This window comes from Podarcis vaucheri (genome assembly GCF_965113315.1).
Source record: "Podarcis vaucheri genome assembly, chromosome: 13".
Taxonomy (NCBI): Eukaryota; Metazoa; Chordata; class Lepidosauria; order Squamata; family Lacertidae; genus Podarcis; species Podarcis vaucheri.
The window spans coordinates 35,046,648-35,061,482 of NC_138751.1; the positions used below are offsets into that span (position 1 = coordinate 35,046,648).

Below are 14,835 nucleotides of genomic sequence, written 5' to 3' on the forward strand. Positions count from 1 at the left end.
AGATCCTGCAGGGCCCTGGTCTCATGAGGCAGAGCGTTTCACCAGGCCGGAGCCAGTGTTGAAAAGGCCCTGGCTCTGGTTGAAGCTAATCTAACTTCCTTAGGGCCCGGCACCACTAGGGTGTTGCTATTTATGGACCTTGAGGCTCTCCGTGGGGCATACCGGGAGAGGCAGATTATATCTGCTGCAAAAATGCAACTGAGCACGGGTACCTGAGGCTGGCTAGGGCAGGGCAACGAGGGCAAGGGCGACAGAACTTAAGGGCCTGGAAGCACCACCTCATTTGCTGCCCATCCTTCTTGTGGGTATTTCCTGCCAAAACAGCTTAACAGTGGACAGATATATATTTTTTAAACCTGTTAAGGTAGGGTGCGGGGAAAGTGAAAAAGTGTTAAGAATGAGACCCATCTGCAATCGCTCTGTTAGGGTTGTAAAGTCTCGGGCTCTTACTGAAGTTTCAGAGGTTTAGCCTCCCTCCTTAGGATCACTTAAAAAGGGAGTTAAAAGTGCGAGGAAGAGAAGCCAGTCCATTTCCCTGCAGATGACCCATCCCCAGCTTTCTCTGCCCTTCTCAAGCTTCCCAACACTCTCTCTTCCAGGCTGTATATCTCTATTATTATAAAGAAAGGGCAGTGGACGGGAGTTGGATATAATTTTGAAAATGGACAGGAGGGAAAAGTTATAGCTCTAATCTGTAGATCAAACAGAACTAGCAGCCTAAGAGCTTTTAAAGCAACCCCATATCTGATTCCATGCTGTATGCTGATTCCAATGCTCACTAAATTCTGAACCTTGGCTTAAAGCACCCTAAATACCATGCTAAAGGACAGTGATGTGGTGTTTACTGTGTTATGTATGCATAACAGCAATCATCACATGTTCTTCCCCTTGTTTAATCCCTGCCTCCAATTCCTTCCCCCTCCTCTGTTGTCTCCCATTGTGTAGTTTATAGACTTTATGCTCCTGGGGGCAGGGACTTGTCCTCTTAAGCTTCCTTGAACAAACGTCATGTATATGGATGGTGGCACAGTAAGCAAAAATACTGGGGAACAAATGAAACAGAACAGAAAAAACTCCAGAATCTCATGAAACACACACACACAAACTTACCAACTCTGTCTCAGGAATTGCTGGGTTTACTGCAAAACAGATGACACATCTTAGCCATAACAAGAAAATGCAATGCTCTTACATAAACTGATCTATCTAAAAGTTTGGCACTTTTATTTTGCTATTTATTTTATGTTTTTGAGGCTTTTTTATTAATTTGTTTTTGTGACTGAGTGGAACCCAGTTCAGCTACTGAAAGATTGACTGCAGAAATGGATAAAAGCCCCCCATCCAAACAATGACTATTATCAGTGCAGGTAAGAATATTTTTATTTTTTAAATTTTTTATCATCTACAATACTGTCTTATTTATTTTATAGTACAGTACATTGATTATTGCTTTCATTTTATGGATCAATGGTCTCGTTAGATAGTAAAATTCATGTTAAATTGCTGTTTTAGGTGTTGTTTTTAAAAGTCTGGAACAGATTAATCCATTTTGCATTACTTTCTATGAGAAAGCGTGTCTTGGTTTTGGAATGCTTTGGTTTTGGAATTGACTTCCGAAATGGATTAAGTTTGGGAACCAAGGTACCACTGTATAGGGAAGGGTTCTGCTCAATCACGGAGGTTCATACTTTGCAAACAGAAGGTTCCATGCTCAATCCCCAGTTGACTCTGGGAAAGGCTCCTGTCTGAGACCCTGGAGAGCTGTTGCCAGTCAGTGAAGGCAGTACTGGACCAATGGTGTGACTCTGTATAAGGCAGCTTCCTATAAAGCTATTACAATCTGCTGCACAAAGCATCCAGCACTGCAATACATGACCGCACGTGTAGGTCGAGTAACAAATGCACAGAAGATGGCAGTGTATATCTCCTTGCAAATTTCATTTGGATGAAAAATCTGTTGCACACAAGACCATCTGATGGAACAGAGGGCATTTCAGGCAAAGGGACTGTGCAGGACTCTGTGCCCATTCCCATTTCAACATATTCCAACTATTCTAGTATACTACTGTTTTCCTGCACCAAAGTTCACTGTGTGCTGTCCACATTGTTCCTTCCTATGCAGGCAAAAAAGCAGTATGGCAGTCTGATAAATATTAAACATGCTTATTAAGTGTCTAGAACAGACCCTAATCACTGTGTAAAGAACAAGCAGGCACAGTCCCTGCCCTCAGGAAAATAAGGGAAAGAAAAGGGTATTTGCAACAGGGGACGAGGTGCCAAGCCCAGGGGAGATCAAAATGCATTCAATAGAAAGGTATGTTTGTAGTTAACCAAAAACTTCTAACCCATGAAACAAGAGAGTTAGAAGTGCCTTATGTTTCAAATTTAAAGAAGCACACTGGGAGATCAGTTAGGGATTTCCCACATAATAACACGCAGTTTTGCCCTGAGAGATGTTTGGAACAAGTACCGTGACAGATGGAAAAAGCCACATTTTAGAGGAAAACTACACAGAAGTGAAAACTGTGGAGTTGAGGGAAGAGTTGCCTCTGATGAGCAAAAGTTAAAAAGCAAGGAAAGAAAGAAAGAAAGAAAGAAAGAAAGAAAGAAAGAAAGAAAGAAAGAAAGAAAGAACGGCATTGTACTAGGCTGAAGGACAGACTAATAGGTTGAATTCAGAGAGATGGGTGGAGACAGAGAAATGTGTGCATGAATATCAAGCTTTCCCAAACTTGGGTCTTCTGCTGTTTTTGGACTACAACTCCCATTATCCCTAGCTAGCAGGACCAGTGGTCAGGGATGATGGGAATTGTAGTCCGAAAACAGCTGGAGGTCCAAGTTTGGGAAACCCTATTGCAGATCATAACAGCACTATAAGAGCCCTGCTGGATCAGGCCAATGGCCCTTTCGTTCCAGCATCCTGCGCTCAAAGAGCTAACAAGATGCCTGTGGGAAACTCTCAAGTGGAGGAGGGCTCTCTCCTTCTGTGGTTCCCAGCTAGTGGTATTCAGAAGTATACAGCAACTGACAGCAGAGCAGTTTGATCGTATTTGAGATCAAGGAAAAAACAGCAGAAAAGCAGTTAGCAAATATAGAAAGAACTGATGGGGGGGATGAATGGAAGCATCAGCAGGGGGCAATGATAAAACTAGAGGGCAAGAAGACCAAAACAGATTAAACATACACATCTGAATGCAATGAAAAGAAGAAGCTCCTTTGTACCAAGTCAGATCATGGGTCCATTGAGGTTAGTATTGTTTATACTGACCTCCAGTGTTTTCAGACTGGAGTCTCTCCCTGACCTACCAGAGATACCAGGGATTGAATCTGGGGCTTTCTGCATGCTAACATCAAGATGTAAATGCATGCTCCTTTGCCTCCAGTTGGACTCTTCTAAGTGGATTCTCTAATGCACTCACCAGTATAGGGATTGCCATACACCAGGACTGAGTTTTCCGGTGACTGGGTTAGGACCCCAGGTGGATGATCCAGAATTTCAGGAAGGTGCACCATCAGTTCCTCATTCTCCCGCCTTAATCTCTGCAAAGAAACAAATGGTAGAATGAGAAGCCAGGATCACCTGGAGTTACAGTTCGCAAGCAGCTTGAAGCAGTTCCTCAAATCTGAAATACAGAAAGCCGTGGCTAAGAGTGGGATCCAGATATTCCTGGACTACAACTCCCATCAGTCCCAGCCAGCACTGCCAATATCAGGACTGATAGGATTTGCAGTCCATCAGTATCTGAACATCCACAGGTCTTCTTCACGCTTGCACTAAAGGAAACCTGTTTCTTTCCTATTCCCCCTGCTTTTGTGTTATAATGCCAGACAATTTGTACCAATTCAGGGGAAGGGGATTGGCAAGAATACTTTTGACTGGACAATGCCATTTTTGGTGTTTCAGAAGAAGTGGGAGGCAGGAACCAGCCGTTAATCCAATGGTAGGGTTCAGGAATACTCTTGGGCAGGGTTCAACAGCTTTGCTGTATTATCATCATCGCTAATTTACTGATGGCTTCTCTTGTCATTCAGGGTCCTTCAAAGCAGCTTCACATATAAGGCCATGAAAAGTTACACGCCCATATACTCTCTTTATTGCCCCACTTGCTCAGCCATACTTATATTTGTCCTTTGGCACACACACACAGACAGTTTCAAAGAACCAAGAGCATTCCAGTTTATGAAAGCTTCCTTGCTTCAGTTTGGTTGCCTGGAAGCACTGCTTGCTTGTTTTACATTTCCAGAGGGGTAAACCTGCTAGTCTCTTATAGCAAACACAGCACAGAGACATAAAGTTGCCTGGACTACAGCATACGACATGTGATGGAGTGGACTGTAGCCCATAGAGGCTTATGCTATAATAAAATTGTTAAGTCTTTAAGGCACTGCACACTTAGTTGTTGTTTTGATTTGCCACAAGAAACCAGGTGAGCCGTTTCTTACAAGCTTGTCTTCATAAATCATTACAGTCATACCTCGGGTTGAAGTAGCTTCAGGTTGAGCGTTTTCGGGTTGTGCTCTGCGGCGACCCGGAAGTAACAGAGAGCGTTACTTCTGGGTTACACCACTCGTGCATGCACAGACGCTCAAAATGATGCCATGTGCATAAGCAGCGAATCACGACCCGCACACGCACAGACGCAGGCTGCTTTCGGTTCAGGATGAGAACAGGGCTCCGGAACAGATCCCGTTCGCATCCAGAGATACCACTGTATTTATTATTACTAATGTTATTTATTCAATTTATATACTACCCTTTATCAAAAGATCCCAGGGCAGTGTGCAACATTAAGAACATACTTTACGGAGCTTAATAAAAACACATAATACAGAGCATAATAAAATAATAATCATAATAACAGCCCCCCCCCCCATTGAACAGACCATAGATTATTAATGGCCAAAGGCCTGGGTAAAGAGGAATGTTTTGATTGGCACCCAAAGACATATAAGGATGGTGCCAGGTGAGCCTTTCTGGGGAGAGCATTCCGCAGACAGGGAGCCACCACGGAAAAGGACCATTCTTTTGTTGCTACCCTACAAACCTCTTGGGGAGAGGGGACATAGAGAAGGGCCTCAGACAACAAGTGTGGGGTCTGGATCTGTTTGTATGAAGCCCTTAAGGTACTGAGGTCCCAAGCTGTGTAAAGCTTTACAGGTCAACACTAGCACTTTGAACTGGGCGCAGAAACTAATTGGCAGCCAGTGCAGTTAGGTATTTGCTTTCCCAGTGGCCTAGTACAAGGATTGCCAATTCTAGATAAGAACCACCTTGCTGGTTCAGACTTGAAGGTTCATCTATTCCAGGAGTCTGTTTCAGACAGCAACCAACCAGATGCATCTAGGGTGCACATAAGCAGGGCATGATGGCAATAGCTCTCCCTGGCTGTTAACCTGATGCTGTGGGACTACAGCTCCTTCCTATTGGCCATTGTGGCTGATGAGAGTCCAGCAACAGCTGGCTACCCCTGACTTAAAAGAAAGAACATTTCTTTTCAGAGCGCTGGAGCATTTATGCATTCTTTCTCCAACCCCCCATTTAACTAAACTTGCACCTTGTTTTCCTTTTCCAGTTCATTCATTTCCTTCTGCAGGGTCTGATGTGAAAGAACTTCCTCTTCCAGTTTCTTCTCCAAATTTTGCTGGGGGAGGGGGTAAAAAAAAAGTGATTTGTATTTGGACAATGTCGCCTATCATTCTCACACCACATCTCCCTGGAGGAGCTCAGGTTTCCCCACCCACCCCTCAGCTACCCCCAATTTTATTGTTAAAACCACCCTATGAGCTAGGTTAGGCTGAGAGATGGTGACTAGCCCAAGCTCACCCATCAGTTTCATAGCTGATGGGAAATTTAAACCTGATTCTAATCAGTCTAAGTACAAAACTCTAACCACTATACCAAGGTTGGAAACCCTTTTTCATAGCTCAAGGGCCACATCCCCTCCTGGGGAACCTTCCAAGGGCCACATGCCAGGGGTAGGCACAGCCAGAGGCAAAAGTTGCCAGACTGACACATACAATGTACAGTAGACTAATTTGCGCACACAGTCACAACTGGCCCTCACTCTGTCCTCCATCCAGGCAAGCCAAATGCATCTTCAACAGTTCAAGGACACATTCCAGTCAGCCAAAAACACTCAAGGAGGGATGGTGGGGGGGTGTCTTGGGAAGGGGATGTGACCTGGAAAAAGTGTTCCCGAGGGCCAGATAAAGGCCTGGAAAGCTGTATTTGGCCCCCAGATCTCAGGTTCTCCACCTCTGGAAAACACTGAAAAATAAGTCTCACGGAAGAGAAGCAGCCTGCATGAAGAATGTCCAGATTAATATTGCAATCCTCTACTCATTTTCCACACTGAATTCAACAAGACTTGCTTTGGGGTAGACTTGCACAGCATTGCGCTGTATGCTATCTCTGTTTAAGTCTAAATCCATTGGCAGGAGGCCCGGCAGCACAGAAGCTACCTGCTGGTTTTAAAGTCTGAACTTCAGAGAGCAAACCACTTCCTGTATGCTCTAAATAGTCCACCTCAAAGTGTGCTGTTTCCTGCTCAAGAAGTCTGAAACTCTCTCAAGACCTTTAATCATTTGCTTTGGCGGATAAAACTGTGCAGATCCCCTATGTCTGTGTTCTTTCTTTTACCGTCTCCTAAACCACTGTGACAACGAAGAGGGGGGAGGGAACCTTACCTGTCTAAGCAAGGTGGCATTTAATTGATAATTCTCCTCCTTCAGCTGCTCCAGGTGCCTTGCTTTGTCTTGAACTGCCCCTTGCAGGTCTTCCACTTTGTTCTGTTGACTCTGCACTTGGGACTGAGATGAAAGTAAAGGCACACATGACTCCCCAAATGCAGATGGTGACAGGAATGCTGGACTATCAGGCTTAAACTTAGCCCCATCAAGTTTTGTTAAGATTTCTAGCTTTATATTGTAGGTGAGTTAGGTCTGCTTGTGGCTGTCAGCATCTCCAGCAGTCATCTGTCATGTGCATGTGTGTGTGTTGCCCCTGGGCTTAAGGCATATTGCTGTCCAGTAGCTCATGAGGAGTATTTTCTGTTGAATTAACCTCAGTCTAATGTCGTGGGAGGCTACTGTAATATTATGTACAGCTTTTCCCCATTGTGTAGGTGTTAGGTGTGCTTCTAATTCTTTGCCCCACTTTTATCTTATAGGGTTCTAGATCTAACTGCTTAGTGTATGACATTCTAATGCTCACAGGCGCTCCTTGAATTTTCCTGAGAATAAGGAACTTGCCATTTGAAAGTTTGTCCGCTGCGCTCAGGGCCAACTCCCATCAACCCAAGCCAGCATGGCCAATGGTTAAGCATGATGCAAGCTGTAGCCCAACAACATCTGGAGGGGCAGAGGTAACCCTACCCTCAAATCCAGGCTTCCTCAACTTCAGCCCTCCAGATGTTTTTGGCCTACAACTCCCATGATCCCTAGCTAGCAGGACCAGTGGTCAGGGATGATGGGAATTGTAGTCTCAAGACATCTGGAGGGCCAAGGTTGAGGAAGCCTGCTCTAATCTGAACAAAAACATGTCCTCAGTGTATGAATGAGATGAATTATAAATACTTGAGTGTATCTGGCCATCTGCTTTTAAAGAACCATTTCATTTCCCGTTTTCCAAAGGACAAATGGGTTTTTAATAAACCTTCTCAACTACCTATGTTCCCTTCCTGCACTCTCCAGCAGCTCATAAATGCCAAGGGAAAACATGCAGGAGTTTCCCACCTGAAGTTGATCCACACAATTCAGGGTGTTTCTTAGCTTCTTTTCCAGCTGCTCCTTTTCAGCCAACACCTTTTTGCTCTCTTCTTTGGTTCTGTTTGGGGACAGATGTAGTGGATGAATTCTTGCGGTCGCATGCCCAGGTCCCCTGCCTCCCTGCCACAAGATACATCACCTTGGTGCCTGCTACATGCCAACCCACACCTGCGCTCTCAGAAACACCAAAAGGCTCCGTTTGTCCCTCTGCAGGTTCAGAGCTTTCAAGACCCTGCAGAGGAGTCAGTGTCCCTGCTTTGTGACTCATACTTGGCGTTACAAGAGAGGTTGCACAGCCTGAATTTTGGCTACCCTCCTGCTACTCTCTTTACACAGAAACATGAGATTCTGTGAAGCCTGAATGGCTTCCAGTTGCTCATTTTGCAATGTCAACTAAAGGAACATCGAGCACAGAGATGATAATTCTAATTCTAAATCATTCCCTCTATTATCCAGCATCCAGGCCTTGGGTGCCATTGCTTCCCTAGCCAAAACAGCCTCTGCAAGAGAGAGGTGTCAGCAGTTTGGGGAGAATCTCAAGCTTTGCAGAAGTACTAAAATATATACTGGGGAGGGAGAATAAAAACCTGAGGGAGGAGGTAAACTACACAGTCCAATGAGGTCTGAGCATGCTCAGCAGACACAGTATGTGAACTATTGAGCAGGGCGGGTGGGTATGTCTGCTATCCTGAACATCAGCATTCCACAATAAAATATTGTTACAGGTCCCACTTGTTAAGAGCTCTAGACTCCTCAAGTCCCATTCTCCTCCCCTCATTCACCATCTGGCTTAACTTCTTAGTCCCCATACATTGTTGTAACTAAGCCTAAGTATGCATCTTACTATATAATAAAATGTTAAGACTGTTGACCACCAATAGCCAGCTATGGCAACTCCAGCACAACAAGATGATGATGATGATATGCTACCCATCTGGCTGGGCTGCCCCAGCCACTCTGGGCAGCTCCCAACAAAATGTTAAAAACTCAATAAAACATCAACTATTAAAACATCAACCGTAAAACATCAAGCGCTGCTTACTCCCAAGTCCATACCTCCACCCTGTCACACTGAACTTAGGGCTCTCCATAAAGTGCTATGAATCTTGATGGTGTTATGCAGACAAACAAATCAGTAATGAAATTACTGGCAGTCGGTTTGCTAATGTTAAGGAACAACTGGGGCCAGGAAAGAAAACTCTTTTGCATTTTGGAACTGCAAGACTATTGCCATTTAAGCCAACAAACTACAGAAGAAGAAAAAGTGCACTCACTGGAACAGTTCTTCATCGGTGGAGCTGTTCTGTGTTTCCAGAGCTGCAAACTTCTGTTTGAGAATATTCACTTCTACCTCGAGATTCTCCTTGCTGCTCCTTAAAGTATCCAAGTTCCTCTGCAGATCCTGAAGAGTCAGAGACAGGAAGGTCAAACTGGAGAATCGGAATCACTCATTTGCTCTCAGTGTCATAGGAAAACCAAATGTACCGGTACTTCGTATTTACAAAGATGCAAATATACAATCGCCCACCATTCACCCGGCCAATTCAAAACTTAAAGCTCATCTCCTCAAGATTCAAATGCTGCCTGCCGCCCCCATTGATGATTACCTTCTACTCAACCGGCCTCTATATTTTTACCTCCTTTTCCTTTTGGAGTTTGATACTGTTTTCTGTAACTGCCGCCAACTCCGTCTGACCAGAGGCCATCTGTAAAGCCTGCAGGTCCTGAGTTCTCTGGAGTTCCATGGTCCCAGTCTGCAACAAATGGACTTTATCTTCAAGCTCCTTTGCTTTTTCCTGGACACACAAACACAGGGTGGGAAGGTGAGAACAGCAACTGTAACATCTAAAGCTGGAGTTTAAATATTTATATGGGTACAACTGCAGTTTGAAGGATTCCTTGAACCAAGGAATGAAGAAAGCTCCTGCTTTTTCCGAAAACACTTGGGACCGAGCTACACCTGACATTAACTTCATCTTTGCAACTAACCATGCATTATTTTTATTTTTTTAAAAAGGAAAATTGCATCATCTTGTGGGTGGGGGTGGTGGAAAGAAGTGATTATAAGCGAGATACAAGAGCAGGCATGTGGGGGGAATTTAACCGTCTCCCCCTTTGCTGCTACGACAAGGAAAATCTCTCATCTGAATCTACTACCTACATGGGGTATCTGTGTGGCAACAGAGGTTATCCTCTGAAGCATATACCTGTTACAGAGGAGGAAAGGGTTACATTCTCCCTCCATGCCTGCTCTGACCCCACTAGTGACCACTGCACCAAGATGATGCAATCTGCATCTCTAAAAAACTTGCAGGACTAAATGCAAAGATGAAGTTAGCCTCATGTGTCGATTGCACCTTCTTCTTCCCCATCCTCATGTGCATCAACATGAGCAAACGCCTTTGTTTTCTCACCAGCTTCTTGTAAGTTCTGTATCTTTTGGGCTGTATCCTGCTAAGTTATATTCAAAGAAGACCTATTGAAATCAGTGAAATTCTATTTGAGGGGCCATAGGTCCTCCGTCTTTGGTCTATACTGACCAGCCGTGGTTTTGCAGGTTTCTCAGGCAGGAATATTTCCTAGTCTACAGACTGAACCCGAGACCTTTTATGTGCAAATCATTTTTTCCTTTCCACTCGGCCCCTGCCAAAATTACTTCTGATGCACTAAGTAATCAGGATTAACCATATACATTTATCAAAATGTATTCCTACTTTGGAGTGTGGGAAGAGCTTCAACTGGAGCAGTAGCCTTACGATGCACTGAAGAACCCATACAGGGGAGAAACCATATAAATATATGGAATGGGGAAAGAGCTTTAGCTGGAGTAGCAAACTTAGGGTTTAATCACACTTACGTTTTGCCCTGCTCTTTCCAGGCACAGGCCGGGACTTTAAAGCTCCGTGTCTGGGTGCTCTTTTTTTGTGTGTGCCCGTGAAAACCCACTCTTTAAAGCTAAAATGCAACCAACGGCAATTCGGGGTTTCTATGGATTGCAGTTTGCTCCAGTTCTGCTTTAAAGAGCGGGTTTACGAGGGGAAAGCTCCAGGGCAAAAAGAAGAGCATGCAACACAGAGCTTTAAAATGTGCCTGGAAAGTGTGGAGGAAAGGTAAGAGTGGATAAGTCCTTACTTTACATTGCAAAAACACACACACGGGAGAAGCCATTAAAATGCATGTGGTGTGGGAAAAGCTTTAAGGAGATAAGCAGCCTCAGCTTACATCAACAAATACACACTGCAGCACGAACCATTTAAATGCATGCTGTGTGGAACGAACTTCAGTGTTAGCCTTGCTTTGCAACTTCATACTAGACCACTGGTGGAACTTAGGTGGGCTGATGCAAATTTATTTACTTATTAAATTTATATAACTCCCTTCATCAAAAGAACTCAGGGCAGTTCACAGAACACTTAGCAATGCATCATTTAGTATTTACTTTTAACTACTGGTTTTCTGCATTGTGCTTTTTTAAAAAAGTTGTTTTTAAATCTTGCCTTTCAGTGACCATTTTAATGTATATTTTATGCACTTTGTAAACCACTTAAGAGGTTTTATTTACCATTCAATGGTATACAAATGTTGTTAAAATAAATCTGCAAGTCCTTTATTGCTGTGGCAGTTTCTGCGGAGACTGACTTGCACTTATAAACATAATTCTATGGGAAGGAAGTCTATATAGAGTTATTTGATCTATGCAGAGACCCCAGGCTCAGGGACTGAGTGTGCCCCTCCAGAACACTCCATCAGGCCCTTGAAATTCTCCCCAGGTCACACCCCTCTCTTGCCCTGCTTCACAGCCTCCTTGCCTGGCTGGAATGTGTCCTTGAACTCTGATAATGGTGTCTTACTTACTGAATGGAAGAAAAGGAAAGGAAAGCAGTCCAGGGCACAAACATAAAATTTATATTAATTGCTCCGCTCATCAATGGCACCCATGCCCTATTATGTTTTTTTTGTGTGTATCCTACCTCTGCTGCCTTGAGTTTCTCCTGCAGGTCCTCATTCTGGTTCTGAAGGCTTTTAAGGTTTTCCTTCAGTTTCTGGTTTTCCTGAAGCAAAGTTGTGTTTTGCTGCTCGATCTCCTCCACTTCTCCCTGGAAGAGCAAAAGGGAAAAAAGAATGCAGGTTTTTTTTTTAGCAAGGTGTTCTGGGAAAAAGAAGGAGGAGGAGGAAGAAGAAGAGAGACCGGAATCCATCTTGGGCAGGCTGGCTGAAGGCTGGCTGCACTGCTGTGGGAGGCAAGTCACTCTTGAAATAACCATGCTGTAAGATCTGGACTCCCTCCATGCAGACTGAAGGTGTAAATAGGCGAATAAACCATATTTCTTAAAGCTACAACAGTCTCCACCATGTCTCAATTCTCCAAAGGAACACAGACCCTGGGTGAGTGCCTGGAACCCCCGGGGCTCTTGCTATTGCTCAGCAGAGAGTGGGGGTGGCACCCAACTTTTGTAGCATTGCTCATCAACAGGCAGCACTTGGGCATCCTGGTCGCAGCTTTCCTCACTATTGTGCGCAAATGTCATGCAAAAGCCGTATTTTCTTTGCCTCTTTTGTTGGTGATGCATATTTAGCCACCCATACCAAACTCTGTGACTAAAATATCAGCACAGCAAAGGCAAGTGGACCATAGCCAGGTTTAATTTCTTTCTCCCTTTTTGTTTTTTAAGGAGGTCGACAGATGAAGCAGCACATGCCTCCGGACATCAGTCTCGGGCAAGTCAGCCTGTGACATAAGGAGGACTGAAAAAAGACCCTCCTGAGATCACAGCTGCTCACGGTGTCAAATGCTTTGATTAAGTCAAGGCACTTGACACTGTGAGCAGATGTGCTCTCTGGGAGCTCCCTTCTTAAAACTTGGCCGACTTGGAAGAGGATGTGTCAGCAGAATTTGATCTTCTCCACAATCTGAGATGTTGGGAAGCTTTGTTGCTTTTGACTCTACCCCCTTCAGCCCAAAGGGCATTTTTTTTTGGGGGGGGGCTGTGTACACACCATGCATTCAAAGCACATAGCTTCCCCCTCAAGGATCCTGAGAACTGCAATTTGTTAAGGGTGCTAAGAATTGTAGTTTTTTGGGAGGGGGAACTACAGCAACCCAGGATTCTTTGTGGGCCACTGAATGCTTTCAATGTATGATGCGTATGCTGCCTTGGCTTATTAAATGCCTCCGTGTTTCCCCATTCTGGCAGGGAAACCCCCTACCTGAAAAAGCACCTCTCTTGCAGCACCATCTCTGCCTGTTCCTCCCAATCCCTCTTCTTCCATGAAGGTAAAGAGGTAAACGGACCCCTCGCTGTTAGGTCCAGTCACAGACGGCTCTGGGGTTGCAGCGCTCATCTCGCTTTACTGGCCGAGGGAGCCAGCATACAGCTTCTGGGTTATGTGGCCAGCATGACTAAGCCGCTTCTGGCGAACCAGAGCAGTGCATGGAAATGCCGTTTACCTTCCTGCCGGAGCAGTATCGATTTATCTACTTGCACTTTGACGTGCTTTCAAACTGCTAGGTTGGAAGGAGCAGGGACCAAGCAATGGGAGCTCAACTTGTCGCAGGGATTCGAACCGTCAACCTTCTGACCGGCAAGCCCTAGGCTCTGTGGTTCAGACCACAGCGCCATCCGCATCCCTTTCTTCCACATAACCTTTACCTTAATCCAGGTGTGCCCAAAGAGGGCCAGATTTGATGAAGTGAACATGCGTGAGGGCCAACCAAAGTTGTTGTCCTTTTTTAGGATTGAAGTTATTGACGTTGGGGGGGCATTTCCCCCCAAAGTTGCTGAGCTTTTTAAAGGATTTGAATCATTGACCTTTATTTTGGATTTTACCCCGGGAAGGAGCTGCCTGTGGGGGCCGGATTAAACCAACCAGCAGGCTGGATTAGGCCCCCAAAACAGACTTTGGACATGCCTGCCTTAATCCCTTGGTGCCTTATCCAAAACAAAGCCTAGGTACACAATAGCCACATTTATGCCTAATCAAACCCCCTCTCCACATTTGTCCTCTTCAAAGACTGTAAGCACCTTGGGGCAGGGCCCTTTCTTTGGTCATGTGTATTTTTCAAGTGCCACCTATACTGGTGGCCTTGCGTCTCAAGTACAGAGGAAAAAAGAACAATTGCAGGAGAGTACAGAGGCAGAGCAGGATTGCATTTCCATTTGGCTTCTCTTCTTGGCTGCTTCGCTGCCTTTTAAAGCAGCGCTGGAGATAGATTCGTCTGCATTAACTACTCACACATAAAACATAAAAAGCAAAAAGCCCCCAGAGAGGTTTGGGCTTCAGCCTGGGATCTTCTACATACAAAGCACTGTGCTTTTATCACATATAGGAACTCATAGAAATAGTCACTAGAGGTTACTGTAAGGGCACAGATGTCACCTTTAGGATAGCATGGCGCACTCCCTTCCCCACTCTGAAAATTAGCCTACCGCATGACGCTTTGTGAGCCACATGCAGTGTATAGTGAGGCATCCTGTTCAGACTACGCATAGTGACAAAGGCAGAAGAAGGGAACAGACAAGGAGCCATAATGGATTGGCAGAGGCTTGGGAAAGTCGCAAATGAGCCACTACATAGCGCAGGGCACAAACAAAGGAACCAAACCTGCGTGGTAACCACCAACATGTCATCCTCGGTCTCTGCACGGAACTGGAAGGGGACGCTGGCTCCACGGACGAGGCCATCCTGGTCCACGTAACAAAATTGGTAATATTCATCGTCCTTTGGCAGGTAGTAGGCTGAAAAAATAAAAAAGCCACGTCATTTTTAGCTCCTTCAAGCATGCAAAGCTAACATAGGAAGTTGACTTCTACCTGGTCAGATTTATTGTACTGAAGTTGAGATTTATTTATTTTTAGCATGCAAACAATGCCTGTTTCAAGAAATAACACCACCCAACTCCTTCCCTTCCTGCCACAGACCTTTAAAGAGCACCTCCTGAAGTTCGTCGTCACTGCTGTCGGGGTTCCTTGGCAAAGGCGCCCACACAAACGTGAAGTATTCGCGAGCGGTCTTCCACCCCACCTGCAAAATCAAAATATGTGAGTGGGATCCTTCAACGAACCGAGA

General features: G+C 44.9%; 1 protein-coding gene across 4 annotated transcripts in view; it reads right to left on the reverse strand.

Moving 5' to 3' along the window:
• Nucleotides 1-14,835, reverse strand: part of CALCOCO2 (calcium binding and coiled-coil domain 2) — a 40,418-nt gene that overhangs the window by 772 nt on the left and 24,811 nt on the right. For all 4 annotated transcript variants that reach the window (XM_082194397.1, XM_082194398.1, XM_082194400.1 and 1 more), the window contains 10 exons: nucleotides 14,688-14,790; nucleotides 14,371-14,504; nucleotides 11,739-11,864; nucleotides 9,405-9,563; nucleotides 9,042-9,169; nucleotides 7,735-7,825; nucleotides 6,688-6,810; nucleotides 5,556-5,642; nucleotides 3,420-3,540; nucleotides 1,111-1,139 (listed from right to left, as the gene is read on the reverse strand). In XM_082194397.1, the coding sequence (XP_082050523.1) occupies nucleotides 1,111-1,139; nucleotides 3,420-3,540; nucleotides 5,556-5,642; nucleotides 6,688-6,810; nucleotides 7,735-7,825; nucleotides 9,042-9,169; nucleotides 9,405-9,563; nucleotides 11,739-11,864; nucleotides 14,371-14,504; nucleotides 14,688-14,790 (1,101 nt within the window). The remainder of the gene's footprint in view (nucleotides 1-1,110; nucleotides 1,140-3,419; nucleotides 3,541-5,555; nucleotides 5,643-6,687; nucleotides 6,811-7,734; nucleotides 7,826-9,041; nucleotides 9,170-9,404; nucleotides 9,564-11,738; nucleotides 11,865-14,370; nucleotides 14,505-14,687; nucleotides 14,791-14,835) is intronic.